This window comes from Argopecten irradians, chromosome 1 (assembly GCF_041381155.1).
Source record: "Argopecten irradians isolate NY chromosome 1, Ai_NY, whole genome shotgun sequence".
Lineage (NCBI taxonomy): Eukaryota > Metazoa > Mollusca > Bivalvia > Pectinida > Pectinidae > Argopecten > Argopecten irradians.
The window spans coordinates 59,256,444-59,273,775 of NC_091134.1; the positions used below are offsets into that span (position 1 = coordinate 59,256,444).

Genomic DNA, 17,332 nt, shown 5'->3' on the forward strand with positions numbered 1-17,332 from the left:
CTAGGTCACTGACCTTTCGGAATAGTGTCAGTTGCAGTTAACATTCATTTAAATTTTATTATTTGGCTTAAAAAAGATCTCAAAAGGAATACATTAAATATGTATTTTGCAAAATTTAGGCAGTGTTAAAAAATCTGTCCGATTCGAAATGCCCTACTTTTTTACGCGGATACTAGTGCGCTAGGCCTTATCACCTATAGCGATACGTCACTACGTACACTTGTACAGCGAGAAAGCCATGCGGGTGTGTGAATACAGCTGATTCTTGACGGGTGTGTCAAATTTCCTGGTTTTCACTATCGATAGGCTTAAATTCATGATACAACTGCGATTTCTACCAACATCGAATGCTTAATAAGTCAATCGATTAACATATCACCACACGAATTTTATCTTGTCGTAAAATACAATGTGATGGAATTGTGTACAAAATGTAAACACAATGTATGGCTACACACTTCTGTTTCACATCAGCACATGAGGAAAGTTTGAATCATTTCATCACATATTTTGGAATTTTATTTAAGCTATCTCCATTTTGAAGAAATCACCTACATATCATCTTTATACAGCTGTGGAATTTTATGTTTCCAATGTGCTATAAGTCTTTAAATTAATATGCCTTTGGCCCTTGTGAATCACCTATGTGTGAAAAGTTGTGAACACAAACGGATTCAGCTGTAGCCTAACTAAATCAGCATTAAACACAGAGACATGTCATATATGTAATCATGGGCTTTATTACAACCTCAACAAAATCTTAAAAAAAACAATGTTGTCCATTATTGTTGGATAATACATTATTACAATATTATGTATATGGTGTTTGAACTTTGATGTTGTATTGTATAATTTTACCTCATCCTGTAATGCAACATTGTCTTGTACAGATAGGTCTATACCATTCAATTATGCATCTGTGTATTTTAAATGGTAATGTTTAATACTGTTTTGATGATCCAGTACATGAATAGTTGGTCAACATATTGCATGCTGATTTTAACAGAACATCCAATTTTCTCCGAAATCTAATCAGTTTAGCAACAATTATTAATATAACATCAGAAAATCTGTTTTGATGGCCTAAGCACAGACTTTTGACTCTATAGATACATGTATACATGTACATTAACTTCTATATATGTAATACTGGGTATTACACATAAAAGATGTCTGTTTATCTATAAATCAGTCAAAAGCCTGTGTCCTAAGATGATATTAAATCAACAAATAATCTATGTTAACAGAGAATGTTCAGTTAACTGTATTGCCGTGTAAAAAATAATATAAAAATATTAACATTTATAGTTTACTGGGTGTATATATTTAATATGAAAGTGATGACATGCATAGCATTAATGGAAAGCTAGTGACTTTTGGGACTTTCAAAAATGATCAAACTCATTTTACAGTTAAAAATTTAAAATTTTTTTTTTTTTTTTTTTTTTTCAAAAACATAGTGAGCCTTTAATACAAGAGTATGCATATTAGTTATATCTAGTATTGAGTAGATTAGGGTAGACATTTTGGTAATTTGTTATCATATTTTGACCACTAGCTAGAGTTTCCAATGTTAATGTGCATACGGTATGTATAAAAGAAGTACTTAGCCATTCTTGCTCATATACATATAAGAGTTAAAATGGCCCAATGCTTCATGCTTCATTGGCTTATCACTTAATTTTCAGGACGGTCAGATATCTGGGTTCGATTTCTGACTGGGAAATGTCACACATTTTTTACTGTGCCCCCAGTCAGAAATCGAACCCAGATCTCTGACTGGGGGCACAGTAAAAAATGTGTGACTGTCTTTTCTTCATACATGTGCACACCAATAAATAATGAAATACCATCACATAATTGAAATATTAATTACAAGGGCTGGTATATGTAGTGTGTATAGCTAGGACAAGGGGACTGTAAGTCTATAAGGTGTTGTGGTACCCTACACAATATGGAGCTTGATGTTAGCAACTTTTATTTTTCTATTTTTTTGTAGATTAACAAGATACCATGTCATGGTTTCCTGAGAAGAGGACAAGCAAATCATGGATACACCAGATTTGTACCAAGATCCTCAAAACGGGTCCTGTTCCCAAACATGTGGCCATTATCATGGATGGAAACCGTCGCTTTGCCAAGAAAAACAGCATGGAGAGAGCAGAGGGACATCTCAAAGGATTTGATAAACTAGCAGAGGTGAGTTAAATTTGACTCGCCACACATTTTTGTTTTATTGCAAAAATCTATTTTTAATTCTAAGGTAAGAAGTTTACAAAGAAGTTATGTATATGTGATAAGGGTTAAATATTTCCTATATTCACAGAAAACATTTTTTTAAAGTTTACAAAAGAGGTGATTAAATTTGAATATATTTTTTTCTGGTAATTCACTCATAGATGGTTCAATGGTATTCGTTGATCATTTGAATGATCTATTTTGATTATTATTTTCAAAATGATCAGTGCAGGTTGATTCAAGATTGGCTAAATTCCTGAATACATGTATTTGATTTGTTGCTATGAATTATCATAATAAAAAAACATCTCAAAATGATTTATTTCAAACAAGTACATACTTTTCAAATGATTTGCATACTTGCAATTTTAGGCAAAATCTGGCCCTTACCACATAGTCTTTTTACAGCGGTAATATTCCTTTTTAAATATTTTAGAACATTATGCTGTAAGTTATTACCAATAGAAAGTTGTCTCTGCTCCATTTATTTTTTCAATTTCTCTTCCAATTAACTGTCTTTGTATTATAAAGAGTTACCTCCCTTGCAGATATGTATCCATTGTGACATCATATTGTGAGTGAAATTCATATCTTTGAAGACATTTTCTCTGATAAGTATAATGTTTCACTCGCAAACACATGACGTCACAATCAATACCTTCCCGCAAGCGCAGATAACTCTGTAATGTGCCAAGACAGAATAGGCATGACATTACTTACTTTCAAGTAACATGCAATATGGTTAAAAACAGATCCGTTCAATAGAGGATCTGAAAACATCCCATAAGGGGTCATGTTCGAATGACCTTTTACCACGTGTACTTCAGATCAAATACATTTTCTACACATTGCTACATCAATTGATAAGGCCAAAAAAGGGTTACCCGACCGACCCTAATTTTTTTCCACTTTTCTACGAAAAAATATTATGTTGTGATTTTGACCTCAGACTCCGGTTCCGGCCATCATTTTAGAGTGAAAAAAAAATCCTCCCGACCGACCAACCCTATTTTTTTTGCCAATGTAACCCTAAAGAAACTTTTTTTTTTGTTCCAGTATACATATACATTTAGCTTTGTTGTGCACTTTGGGCGAGATGACTACGTACACGGAAATAATTCGGACAACTTTTTCAAATTTATTTCGTCCACAGAGTTCATCCTTGAACAAACTTTATATTTCTCCTAAACATGTATCTTATATATGTAAGATCATATATATTCTTGATAAATATTAACTTTGTTCAAGATTGCAAAAGTTCATTTTAAATTAATTTAAATTTATAATTTATCTGTATTTCTGATGGTTATCAATGACAACTAAAAAAGTAGCCAAAATAGAAAACTTCTGATTCACAATGTAGTACAATGTAATTGTCATTGTGTTTGTGCAGATCCATCTTATGTAAAAATAATCATTGTTTTCAGACTCTGGAATGGTGCCTTGATTTAGGCATTACCGAGGTAACAGTTTATGCCTTCAGTATTGAGAACTTCAAACGGTCCAAGGAAGAAGTCGGGTGCCTGATGGAAATTGCTCGACAGAAATTTGCTCGTCTCATGCAGGAGCGGTAAGGAAAATCTAAACTATATGTAGTTGAATGTCCTGTCGTTTAAACTGATTTTGGCCCTCATTCAGGTTTCTCGTATTATGTGTAGGCTTTACTGTAGGTGATTGTTGAAAGATGCCTGTATGCATCATCTTTAAATGAACGGCGGTTACTTCACTATCGCCCATCTTTCCCTCATCTGTTCATTTTTAAGGTAAATAACATCATGAATGTAGATTTAAAAGTTTTAAAAATGTTTTATGATACACTATACAGCAACCTAATTTGTGTGGATCACCTACAGAAATTAATGGAAAATATTAGATATGTAGGTTGCTATTTTTAGTCATATGTAGGACAGTTATCTGTCATGATTTTCTTAACTCCAAATACTTTCTTACAACATTTTCTGAGCAGGATGTGAATGGGAGATATAGTTATGACAACAATTTTTATCATTTTAAGGTCTGTTTCATGAAAGCTAGACTATGCACCAGATGCAAAGTTATTTATATTCCACTCAGTATCAGCTAAGTGAAAGCTTGATCAATTGCCTTATAGTAACAAGCCAACATACATTTAGAGAATAATGATTTTTTTACATGTTGACAGAGAGCTGATCCAGAAGCATGAGGTTTGTGTGAGGGTACTAGGTAATCTGTCCTTACTTCCTCCCGATATACAACAGGTGGTAGCAGATGCTGTAGAATTCTCCAAACATAACACCAGGTAGGAAACTTCTCTCATATAATCAATTAGTTTTGTTATTTGATTTACGTCTATGTGAATAGCTGTACTGAATTGACTGTTGAGATATATCAGTCTTTTGTAAAACCCTAAACGGCATTTTAAAAACAAACATGGTTTTCAAGATATCAGTATCAAATAATGCGAAAAAAGAAGGATTCATGTTCATTCCAGGGGACACAAGGGATGAGTTTACCTTTTTTAAAATATGGTGTCGCTAATGAAATATATTTCTGCTCACCCCTGCCCCTGAAATGGTAATGAGCTGTGAGTTAAAAAAGCAAAAGTGAGGTATAGGTCCAGGTGTAATCACCATTGGAAGTAAGGAAGGGGCTTGTCTCAGTGAAATGATGGCTACTAAGTAGGGGTTATCAAGAAGCAAAAGGGAGGTCCAGGTTCACCATTGGAGACTAAGAACTATTGAAACTGTGGTAGTAACACACCAAATGAAACAGGGCAATGAGAACTTCATCCAACAGCATCGTACCTCCCAGCCGTAGTGGGAATCTAGCATCTATATATACCCTTCAGTTCAGTCTGTACATGACAGGAGTGTCAGGACAATTAACATAGTCACTCAAATACTTCAAAAAAATATTTCTTCTTTGGGTTTACTAACTGAAAATTTTGTTGAAAACTATATGTAAATAATATCCAACATTTTGGTTTTAGTCTTCACAAATATTTTTTGTTATGTTGATATTTTTTAGGAAAAACCGAAAAGCAGATAAACATTTTTAGAAACATGTGAAAGAAGAATAACTCTTGCAGAAATAAAATGTATGTAATAGCTATAGCTGTATATACTGGTGCAGGTATATTCTAATTATAGCAACACACATGCTTAGCATGTGAAAACACAACATGGGGTATGCACATGCTATGTTTTGCAAGTAACCACAGTTATAGATTTCTTGTTTTATACAACTTAAACTTCCATCAGGATATGAACTTCTTATATATAAAGCAAAATAGAAGAGTACTTATACAAATTACAAAGTAACAGAGATCTATGAATTTACTAGTGAAGTGTCTTATACTACACTGTGATGGATGAAGGGAGATAACTCTTAGTTACAGGCAGATATTATCATGTGTTACAGAAATAGCTAAAAGTGATTTAGTAGTGTTGACAACGTGTTTGATATTCCTTTACTGTTTCATACACTTATGGTTGGATAAATGATAAAGTTTCATTTTGAAATTCGTTATTTACGGGTAGGTAAACAGTGTCTTTGATAATGATAATGGAGGATATGGGCTAGTCACAATCCAGCTACAACAGACAAGTCTATTTCGTTCATTATTCTTGTTAGGTTGTTGTATAAATAGATTTGTGTGATTTCTTGTATACAGGGCAATACTGAATGTATGCTTCTCATATACATCGAGAGACGAGATCTGTGAGGGGATGCGAGAGCTGGCTGAGGGAGTTTCAATGGGGCTCCTAAAAACCAGGTAGATCTTCATTGTATAGATTGTTATAGATACTGTTACATAAGTATCAGATACATACATTTTATGATACTCTATACCAGACTGAATATTGTATAGTGTTAAAATAATAGACAGGTCACAATAAAACTTCAGGGAACAATAATTCTTTATGTCGTAAGACTCAGTGGATGGTCAAAGTTGGCTTTTAAAAAGGATATGATTCAGCTTCATATTTAAGGATTCAACTTTTTTGTGTACCTAGTTTTAAGGTGTCTTTTTACAAGAGTTTCTCATGACATGCAAAAATTTACCTGATTCTTTCTAACACAGTGATATCTCTGAAGACCTCCTTGATAAATGTTTATATACAAGGAAGTCAAAAGATCCAGATCTCCTCATCCGAACCTCAGGAGAGGTGCGTCTCAGTGACTTTCTGTTGTGGCAGGTATGATGACCTCCAATACCAAAAGTTAACTTGTTTATATTCATTTTAATAAGGATTTTAAGTGAAATTGTAAGTAAAAATTATGTGTATCATTGCATTTGTGTATTTCCATTTTCATAATAAACTAAAATACTATTATGATATTTTGTCTATTTACAGACAGCATACAGTTGTCTTGCCTTTGTGAGTGTATTGTGGCCTGAGTTCAGTGTATGGCATCTGTATTCAGGAATTCTGCATTACCAAAAGAATTATCAGGCTCTCAAGGTAATAGCTACATGTATTTGTTTCACTTTTATGTTTTATGTATAAATAATGTATTCATATTAATAACTTGCATAGTTCTGTCAAGAAATCAATGATATCTTTATCCAAAGGAGACTAAGGCTAGCTGCACAAGGCTTACTGAACGATGACCAGCCAAAATCTGTTATGTGCATTACATTTTGGCTCTAATAATATTGATGAGTTTGCATTGCAAACATGGATGGTGTGACCTTGATGCTTTCACCAACCTTGTTAGGTTATTCCGAATTTGCATATTACAGAGTTATCTGCACTTGCAGGTAGGTATTAATTGTGACGTCATGTGTTTGCGCGTGTAACATAATATGTTTCGGAGAAAACGGCGTGAATTGCGCTCACAAAATAATGAAGTCACAATCGATACCTGCCCACAAGGGAGCTAACTCTGTAATATGCAAAGACGAAATACTATTGTTACCATTAGTTCATACAGTTGTTGAGCATTTGTAAAGATAATCCGTTGCTTGTCTTTACCCTAGGATGCGATATCATGCCCATGGTTAAAAGAAATCCATGTCTACTTAGTAAACTTACATTTGATTGCTTTTCTCTCCTACTCTGTAGAATGTGATGATATTCCAGTTGTTTTAGAGGTATTTTCCACCATCACAGGACTGTTTTTATGCATCTAATTAAATAATGCTGTTGTAGATAAATATATACCATTATGTGTGTGCGGTTTCACATGCCTCAGTGACCTGTCCTGTTTTATATCTCTGTCTGGCCTTTATCAATGTTCTGTGGTCTTTCCATTCATTTGTATCTATTTAACACTGTGATTTCAACAAAATGCATTGGATCAGATTAATCTGCCTAATGATTGTAAAATTCCAGGACATGCTTATTGCCAGAGGATACTTTGAATTGGGTAAATTCTGTTCAGATTAGCCTGAATATTATATACAGTCATAAAGCATTGGTGTTTCTATCTTACTTTTTCACACAGGGGAATTTTTGAAGTTAGTTAAAAAATAGTGCTGGTTAGAAATATGAAAACGTTTCATTTCAAATTGTGAAGAACTTATTGGTAAACATATACTTAATCTGAAGAACTTATTGGTAAACATATTCTTAATCTGAAGAACTTATTGGTAAACATATTCTTAATCTGAAGAACTTATTGGTAAACATATTCTTAATCTGAAGAACTTATTGGTAAACATATTCTTAATCTGAAGAACTTATTGGTAAACATATTCTTAATCTGAAGAACTTATTGGTAAACATATTCTTAATCTGAAGAACTTATTGGTTAACATATTCTTAATCTGAAGAACTTATTGGTAAACATATTCTTAATCTGATGAACTTATTGGTAAACATATTCTTAATCTGAAGAACTTATTGGTAAACATATTCTTAATCTGAAATATTTTCTTCCATTTTAGGATGCCAAGGAGAAGAATGATTCGGAGAAAGAGAGGCGACAGAGGGAAAGTGATTATGAGAGTGTGTTGAAGGAAATGAAAGAACAGAAAAGCTTGGATAAAAGTGAGGACCTTGTTAGTATACAGTGTAGGGTACAACAATATGCTCAGGACAGAGAGGCTCGCATTCACAAATTTCTACAACACCTCGACCACAAACAGGAAGAATTTTTCCAAAATATGCTACATCAGAAACCAACATTCACAGCAAATTGATGCAGTATCTGTAAGGTTTTGATCAGGTATGTCTGTTGTCTGTGTTTGACAATAGTTGAGGAGAGTTTCAACATTTGGGTCATAGCCTAGTTTTGGTGCTTTAGTTACCAGATTGTGTTAAAACCTGTAAACACATACCATAATAGCAATTAACGAATATCAAACTTAAATACAGTCAAACCTCGATGATTCGAACTTCGATGAATCGAATTTCTCGTTGTATCGAACTTTTTGTCTGGTCCCGAATTTCTTCACTATATAACATTACTAACTAACCCATGTATGAATCGAAGTTTTATGAATCGAAGTTCTCGATGTATCGAACTTTTTTCTTGGACCATTTATTATAGAATCATAGGTAACTGACACTCGATGATTCGAATAAAAATTTACCTGTACAGATCAGGTGTTCGCCGATACCCCGCGGCATGCTGTCACACCTTGCTGTCTCGCGACGGCCCTTCGCCGGACAATAGGGATTATGACAGCTTATGTTGCTAGCTTGATATCATCAAGATAATTAATATCATTAATCAGGCCGATACCCGGTGCTTTGTTTTTACAAGCTGCGTTATTAAATCATTAGTACGGCGAATATACAGTTAGTCGTTTTTTATGTTCGCCGCCGCCATTGGAAGCAGTTTGTAGAATTTACGGAACGGTAGATAGCGAGCCACATTATGAGTAACTCATACTCAAAACTGTTACATTGCACAACTTTGGCATAAATACTGGAGCAAATCGATCATTCTAAATCGAAGTATTTTGTAGGTGTTGTAGTGCTTTCGGTTCCTCCTTTTTAGTTTCGTTTTTACAACGTACACATGTGTTTTCGTTTCTATATTCATTCCGTAATATTTACCATCGCTTAAATAGTCACCAAATGAACACTTGTACATGGGTTAGGCCTAGTACATGTAAGTCTTGTTTATAATATATGTATGTATTGCTAACGATAGCAATACATGTGATTAAATGCATACTTGTTTTTATTTTGTTTTGCTTGTGGTACAATGATTATAAAGTTTACAGAACGGAGACGACATGTACACAACTACCACAGTTGGTCATGGTAAAAAAAAAACATCTGTTTAATTTCAACCACGAATAATTCGAAGTCTCGATGTTTCGAAGTTTTTCTGACGGTCCCTTGAACTTCGATACATCGAGGTTTGACTGTATGTACATTTTGGTATCTTGGGGTAAAATACATGAATTGTTAAAATTTCAGTTATGAATTGTACATGTGAATTAATTTAAAACTTTATTGCAAGTGTTAATTTGATAAAATCATTCTGAACATTTTTCATCTTTGGTATGTAAAACTTTAATCACAAAACTTTGTTGTATAGGCAAAGTTGGATAAAGAATTATACTTCTATTTGTTCGGTTCTATTGAATCTATTTCTTTTAGTTCTTGCTTCATTTTGTTAAGCATATGATTTGTTTTTGTTGAACATTAATGTCTGTCACTAAAAATGTTACCTTAAAGTTTTGAGTCTGTTACACTATTCAATGGTGTACTTGTATTACTACAAAAAGCAATTCTGTAAGTGTTATTTATATTCTGCGAGAAAAATGAATAATTCTGCTATATTAATACGACGCAGAAAGTTAGACATCTTTATTCTGTTATTTCATGAATGTTTTCTTTCTAGACTCTTAATTTGACTAATTTTTATTTTCATTGAACTTTGACTTGAGGAATTATCTTTATATTTCTAGGTTAGGCACAAAGAAATGTTTTGAGTCTTTAATGTCTAAGTTAACAACTAAAAGAAAGATTAATTGACAGATTACTATACTGAATATGTAAAATGAAAAGACATTTCTCTGGTTTTATTTCATTTTATTGTTATTAATCCTGGCTACTGTCATGATATAAATTAATAGTTATATATTAATTTGTTAATTGATAAAACAGTAATTTCAAAGTGGAAGTATATTTGCTAAATTCATAAATGTGCAATTTTAGTCTCAATTAAAGCACGCAACAGTTTGATAGAAAGTGCCATGACAGATGTTATAGGCTTGTGTGCATGACTGAATGGTGTACTTGTTTTAAAAGAAGCAATTTCTCATTTTATTTAGAATATTTTAATTTATTTTAATTCTGTTGACCCATAGTGATGGATGGATTACAAATAAAACATTAAATTAAATAATTGGATTTTTGCTCTTTCCACAACAGCATAAGTTCCTAATAGCATGACTGTATAGACATCTAGAAGGAAATGTCAAAATACCTGTACCATATTTGCCGTAATTAGTGCACAGGGTGTTTAAAAAGTTGTAACATAAGGGGAGTTCAATAGGAAACTAAAATATATTAAAGTTGTGGATGAAAAACTCTTTTCAGACATCAACCATATAATAACTCTTTCCGTATTCATGGCACATTAATCTGTCACAGTAAAAATGCATATGCATTCTTTCCTTTGAGATACATTATTATGTCTACATGTGAAAGTTAATAGACATGCTTATAACATGAATTTCATGTAAAATTATATGGGATACAACAACAGATGTTAATATCACAAAGTTATATAACATTTAATCCATGTAATTGAGGCATTAAAAAGCTTCAACATTTTCAATAGTGGGGAGTGACACTAATTATAGTAAATATGGTATATATTAACTTAAGATTATCAGGATTACAAAACCTGATAATGTTCACTTAATCAGATGCAAATATATAATGTTTTTAGCATTGAATCTGTAAAGAGTCCGTTGAACACATTTAACAAGAATTAATAAGCCATGTTCATTGATATGTACATGTATTATGTTATCGCTGAATCGCTGTGATCGGATCGCTGTAAGCTAGTTCTAGCTTGTGAATTAAGATCCATCGTGGTCATTTAATTACTGGTTACAGTTTCAACTGTCACTTCACTTCCGGTTACGCATAGCATTAAAAACACAAACTGTACAGTCTATTTACACAAGTACTGGTAGCATTTATATATTTTGACTTGCATGGTTCCATGCCAAACGTAATTTAATTGTCAATCTCCTCAATCTTAAGAACATATTCACAGTTCTCATTCACTATAAAAATTTTGTAGTTTGAGACGGCTTTCAGTCGCCCCTGTAGTTCATATATACAACATTACACATAGTTCATGCTTGGTTTAAATAATGTCACTTAACATATTAAAAGGGGATGCAGTAATCCCCAGATTATTCGTGCTGAATTAATTGTTGCAGAGCTGTGGCGGGACAAATTACCCCAGACAGCAGATACAACCAGTTCGTCATATTCAGCGTGGTATCACGTATGGTGGTATAAGTTGGTCTGGTAGTATTTGGAGTTTAATTTGACAGCTATTGAATGTTGCAGAGTTGTGACGGGACAAATTACCCCAGACAGTTATATTAGATCATACTAAATATCATCTGCAATTTAGTCTCAAAATTAATTTGACGAGTGGTCCTTGGCTTTCCTTCACCACATCGTTCACCTCCTATTTGGTTAGGAACTTATCATTAACTGCTGGGGTTATTTTAGCCTTAACTAATCCTGGCAGTAAATAAGATGATCCTGACATGGCCCCGACAAATTATTTTTCGCGTCAATCAATAATCCAAGATGGCCGCCACAGCAGCCATTTTGAAAACACATTTTGAACTTCGAACTAGTGCGATTTGGCTGAAATTTGCTTGATATGACCCAGATATGCTTTTGAAAAGTGTTTCGGGTTGATCCCAAATTGGAGATGGCCATCATGACACCATATCTAATTAATTTCCTTTACGACAGTTTTCAAGGTGGTCAGATGACCGTTAAGGCCCTTGGGCATCTTGTCGTGAACGCGTGTATCATGTACTGGGCACGCAGTTTGCATATGTGCATTCCTTTTAAAGATCCTGTCTTTGCCTAAGAATGTCGATGAAAATACACAATTAATATGATTTCATGAAATATGCTGTCAAACTGGATACAACAACTGCAATAAACACTGTGTAAGCCATCAGAAACACTAGTGCTCCTCCCCGACCGTTATTTGTGAAGAAAGTTGTCACCTCACCTCCTCCTAGAAATGTATGACCGATCCATCCGAGCTCCTAACCTGCCTAGACAGCTGTTCCACGTTGAGACCTGAAGTTGTGGCCTGGCCAATACTTCGGTTAACCTCTGCCTCCAAATCCCTGGCATTGCTGCAGTAGGACAACAAATGGACGCAGAATTTTTTGGCGAATTTGACACAATCATTTAGAATCACGTCATATCTTTGCGGTGCTGCTTTCAATGCTGCAAACTCAAAAGCTTTGAGATTCACATCCGTTTACCTCACAATAAAATGTGATTTGGCGATTTTATGGACAATATTATCAAACAAGGGTGTTTCATTAGTGATTTTGTATGTCCCCTGTTCTTCATTTCGCAGCTCTATCTCACTCACCATCAGTAGACCAGGGATGTCAAATGGGTCTTTAGACAGCATGTCCGCTAATGGTTTTCCTGCAACTTTATTTGCTGCACATAAAACAAACGCATGCCAGCCTTTGTTAACACATATAAAAACATCAAAGTCCGTTTTGATCCCGTCTTCGAGAATGGCCTTCATTTTGGATGCGTTATTACTCTGGTATGCTTCCAAGATTTCTTGATCGAATTCCGACACATTATTGACATAGTATCGCATCGGATCATAGCTCCGTAACACCTGGGTGACCATTGAGAACGATAGTGAATTTCTCTCCCACGATTTATACATGTCAAAGCCGAAAATGAGATATGTATGACGTGTATATCAGACTTTGTTAGGACCAATGAGTATCTATTTATAGAACCATGTAATTCCGTAAAACGATGCATTGGGAGAGCAATGGTATGTTATTACACGCGTACATGTCTGTTGAACTGCACATGCATGTGTGTAGATGTCGACAGACGCGTAACGATCAAACTTAGAGTGGGATTTCCAGCAGACTTGAAAGCCATGCTCATTATTTATCCATTATGCATAAAACTACATAATTTCGTGACTGCATGATGATTAGATATATACATATGTTTTCGATAGTATAGAAATGGTACAAATCTGTACAGAATTCACCGGCTGTGCTATTTTGAAAGTTGTTTAATATGTCAAAGAAAACATTATCAAACCGTGAAATACATTTTAAAAATAACGTCATTTTATTTCATTTAAATCCAAAAATACATTTTGTGAATGATATGTCAATAAATTAATCGCTAGCCCTCTTTCACATACGCAAATGTTTTGAAAAAGTAAATCAATGTATTGACATCCTTGAAATGAGATTGATTTCTATCGGATCGATAATTACGCTTGGAACGCTCTGATTTCATTTTATTCAAAATCCCAAGGAAGCCAACATCAAAGCATATGTTTTTATTTCATGAAATAGAATGTCATACTAGACACAATAACTGCAACAAACGCTGTATAAATCATCAGAAACACTAGACCAGGCGTAGTTCCCTGTCCAGTGCTGGCGAAAAAGGTGGTCACCTCACCTCCTCCTAGAAAGGTGTTCGCTATCCATCCCGAGCTCCTGATCCGCCTAGAAAGCTGTTCTACACTGAGTCCTGAGGCAGTTGCCTTGGCGATACGGGTATGCACATCTTCCTCTAAATTCCTGAAGTTGCTACAGTAAGCCAACATTTGGACGCAGAACTCTTTGGCAAATTCAACACAGTCGTTCAGTATCACGTCATATCTGTGAGGTGCTGCTCTTAATGCTGCAAACTCAAAAGCCTTGATATTCACGTCGGTATATTTCCCGATGTAATACGACTTCGTAATCTTATTGACAGTATTTTTAAACAAATCCATTTTATTGCGGATTTTGTATGTCCCAAGTTCCTCGTTTTCGAAACACAACTCTATCTCACTCACCATCAGTAGACCAGGGATGTCAAATGGGTTTTCAGACAACATGTCCGCAAACGGTTCCCCTTCAACCTTGTTGGCTGCACATAAAACAAATGCATGCCAGCCTTTGTTTACACATATAAAAACATCGAAGTCCGTCTTGAACCCGTCTTCGAGGATGGTCTTGATTTTCGCCGAGTCTTTATCCCTGTATGCTTTCACAATCGCTGGATTGAATTCTGAGACATTATTAACGTAATATCGCATTGGATCGTAGCTCCGTAAAACCTGGGCGGCCATGAGGCACACTTCTAGCTTACTTTGTATATGGTAGCTATGTAGTGGGTAAATTTTTGATGATAGTCTGGTCGCACATGTATTTTACATCCTGTTTTCCAGGTAACACAGTGTGTAATCATAGTACTCATGCAATCAGTCTAAAAATAATTCTATTGGACACCACAATCAATGTGATTGTATATACGATTGTAATTGTATACGGGTATTTAAATACATATAATTCAATGCACATATGCAAGTCTTTTTTTAATAGAAGTCTTACAAAAGAACGAATCTTTTTTTAAACGTCAAATCATTTTTGGATTTTTCTAGATTATATTTCTCAATACATGTATATGGAAGGAACTACGACTTCCTTTGTGTTGAAGACACGGGTGAATTTCAATGCCATAGAGACCTTTTACCTTCGGATGTGATTATTCGTATACAAATGTATTCGATAATTGGTGGATTTACAACCATGAAAGTCGACTGATCATTTTTAGCTCACCTGGCCCGTCGTCCGTCCGTCAACATTTCCTTTAAATCGCTACTAGTCATAGAGTTCTGGATGGATTTTAACCAAATTTGGCCAGAAACATCCTTGGGGGAAGGGGAACGGAACTTGTATAAATTTTGGCTCTGACTCCCCCGGGGGCAGGAGGGGCGGGGCCTAATAGGGGTAATAGAGGTAAAACATATAAATCGCTACTTGTCCTAGAGTTCTGCGTGGATTGTAACCAAATTTGGCCAGAAACATCCTTGGGGGAAGGGGAACAGAACTTGTATAAATTTTGGCTCTGACCCCCGGGGGCAAGAGGGGTGGGGCCCAATAGGGGAAATAGAGGTAAATCCTTTAAATCGCTACTTGTCCTAGAGTTCTGCATGGATTGTAACCAAATTTGGCCACAAACATCCTTGACAGAAGGGGAACAGAACATGTATAAATTTTGGCGTTGACCCCCCGTGGGCAGGAGGGGCGGGGCCCAATAGGGGTAATAGAGGTAAATCCTATAAATTGCTACTTGTCCTAGAGTTCTGCATGGATTGTAACCAAATTTGGCCAGAAACATCCTTGGGGAAGGGGAACAGAACAAGTATAAATTTTGGCTCTGACCCCCCGGGAGCAGGAGGGGCGGGGCCCAATAGGGGTAATAGAGGTAAATCCTATAAATTGCTACTTGTCCTAGAGTTCTGCATGGATTGTAACCAAATTTGGCCAGAAACATCCTTGGGGAAAGGGGAACAGAACTTGTATAAATTTTGGCTCTGACCCCCGGGGGCAAGAGGGGTGGGGCCCAATAGGGGAAATAGAGGTAAATCCTTTAAATCGCTACTTGTCCTAGAGTTCTGCATGGATTGTAACCAAATTTGGCCACAAACATCCTTGACAGAAGGGGAACAGAACATGTATAAATTTTGGCGTTGACCCCCCGTGGGCAGGAGGGGCGGGGCCCAATAGGGGTAATAGAGGTAAATCCTATAAATTGCTACTTGTCCTAGAGTTCTGCATGGATTGTAACCAAATTTGGCCAGAAACATCCTTGGGGAAGGGGAACAGAACAAGTATAAATTTTGGCTCTGACCCCCCGGGGGCAGGAGGGGCGGGGCCCAATAGGGGAAATAGAGGTAAATCCTATAAATTGCTACTTGTCCTAGAGTTCTGCATGGATTGTAACCAAATTTGGCCAGAAACATCCTTGGGGAAAGGGGAACAGAACTTGTATAAATTTTGGCTCAGACCCCCCGGGGGCAGGAAGGGCGGGGCCCAATAAGGGAAATAGAGGTAAATCCTAAAAATTGCTACTTGTTCTAGAGTTCTGCCTGGATTGTAATCAAATTTGGCCAAAAACATCCTTGGGGTTAACAGAATTCGTATAAATTTTGGCTCAGACCCCCCGGGGGCAGGAGGGGCGGGGGGTAATAGAGGTAAATCCTAAAAATCGCTACTTGTCCTAGAGTTCTGCATGGATTTGTAACCAAATTTGGCGAGAAACATCGTTGTGGGAAGGGGAACAGAACTTGTATAAATTATGGCTCAGACCCCCCCGGGGGCAGGAAGGGCGGGGCCCAATAAGGGAAATAGAGGTAAATCCTAAAAATTGCTACTTGTTCTAGAGTTCTGCCTGGATTGTAATCAAATTTGGCCAAAAACATCCTTGGGGTTAACAGAATTCGTATAAATTTTGGCTCAGACCCCCCGGGGGCAGGAAGGGCGGGGCCCAATAAGGGAAATAGAGGTAAATCCTAAAAATTGCTACTTGTTCTAGAGTTCTGCATGGATTGTAACCAAATTTGGCCAAAAACATCCTTGGGGTTAACAGAATTCGTATAAATTTTGGCTTTGACCCCCTGGAGCAGAAAGAGTGGGGCCCAATAGGGGAATTAGAAGTAAATATCCAAATTCCTTCAGAAAAGAAACAATGAACTTATATTCAGAACATTACTTGGCATTACAAACCAGGTGAGCGATACAGGCCCTCTGGGCCTCTTGTTTTTTCACTTGAACGGTTTTACTGCGTAATTGACAAGCTAAAGTTATGAAAAGTTTCCATTGCACGTACGCACGATTCATGGTTATATCTTTGGAGTTCACTTAAAATAACGACGTTTGTATAAGGAATTCTTAATTATAGTATTATGTACATGTCTGTTGTTATTTCTGAAAATGTTGCAGATGACTCTTCTCGAAATGACCATGGTTCATTATTTTTTTCTTTTATCTTTATTAATGTTTTCGTTTAGTCGCTTCTTGAAATCATACATCACCGGCGAATCCTCCAGATCCGTTAAATAGTGCAGTTCAATTTCAAAACATCCAAAACCCAGAACAAGA

The 17,332-nt window shown here is 35.7% G+C and overlaps 1 protein-coding gene across 1 annotated transcript; it reads left to right on the forward strand.

Moving 5' to 3' along the window:
- The first annotated feature begins 172 nt into the window (after nucleotides 1-172).
- LOC138335627 (dehydrodolichyl diphosphate synthase complex subunit DHDDS-like) lies at nucleotides 173-10,530 on the forward strand. The gene is made up of 8 exons (XM_069284795.1): nucleotides 173-272; nucleotides 2,000-2,199; nucleotides 3,666-3,808; nucleotides 4,400-4,516; nucleotides 5,891-5,992; nucleotides 6,302-6,416; nucleotides 6,576-6,683; nucleotides 8,111-10,530. Exons 2-8 carry the CDS (start codon nucleotides 2,014-2,016, stop codon nucleotides 8,363-8,365), a joined length of 1,026 nt encoding a protein of 341 aa, XP_069140896.1. The 5' UTR covers nucleotides 173-272; nucleotides 2,000-2,013; the 3' UTR covers nucleotides 8,366-10,530.
- The last annotated feature ends 6,802 nt before the right edge of the window (nucleotides 10,531-17,332 follow it).

Excerpts from the sequence above, each read along its gene's own strand:
- LOC138335627 (XM_069284795.1), top strand. The coding sequence starts at position 2,014 with ATGTCATGGTTTCCTGAGAAGAGGACAAGCAAATCATGGATACACCAG. Across the intron at positions 3,809-4,399 it reads GCTCGTCTCATGCAGGAGCG|AGAGCTGATCCAGAAGCATG; the intron begins GTAAGGAAAATC and ends ACATGTTGACAG. Across the intron at positions 6,417-6,575 it reads GTGACTTTCTGTTGTGGCAG|ACAGCATACAGTTGTCTTGC; the intron begins GTATGATGACCT and ends GTCTATTTACAG.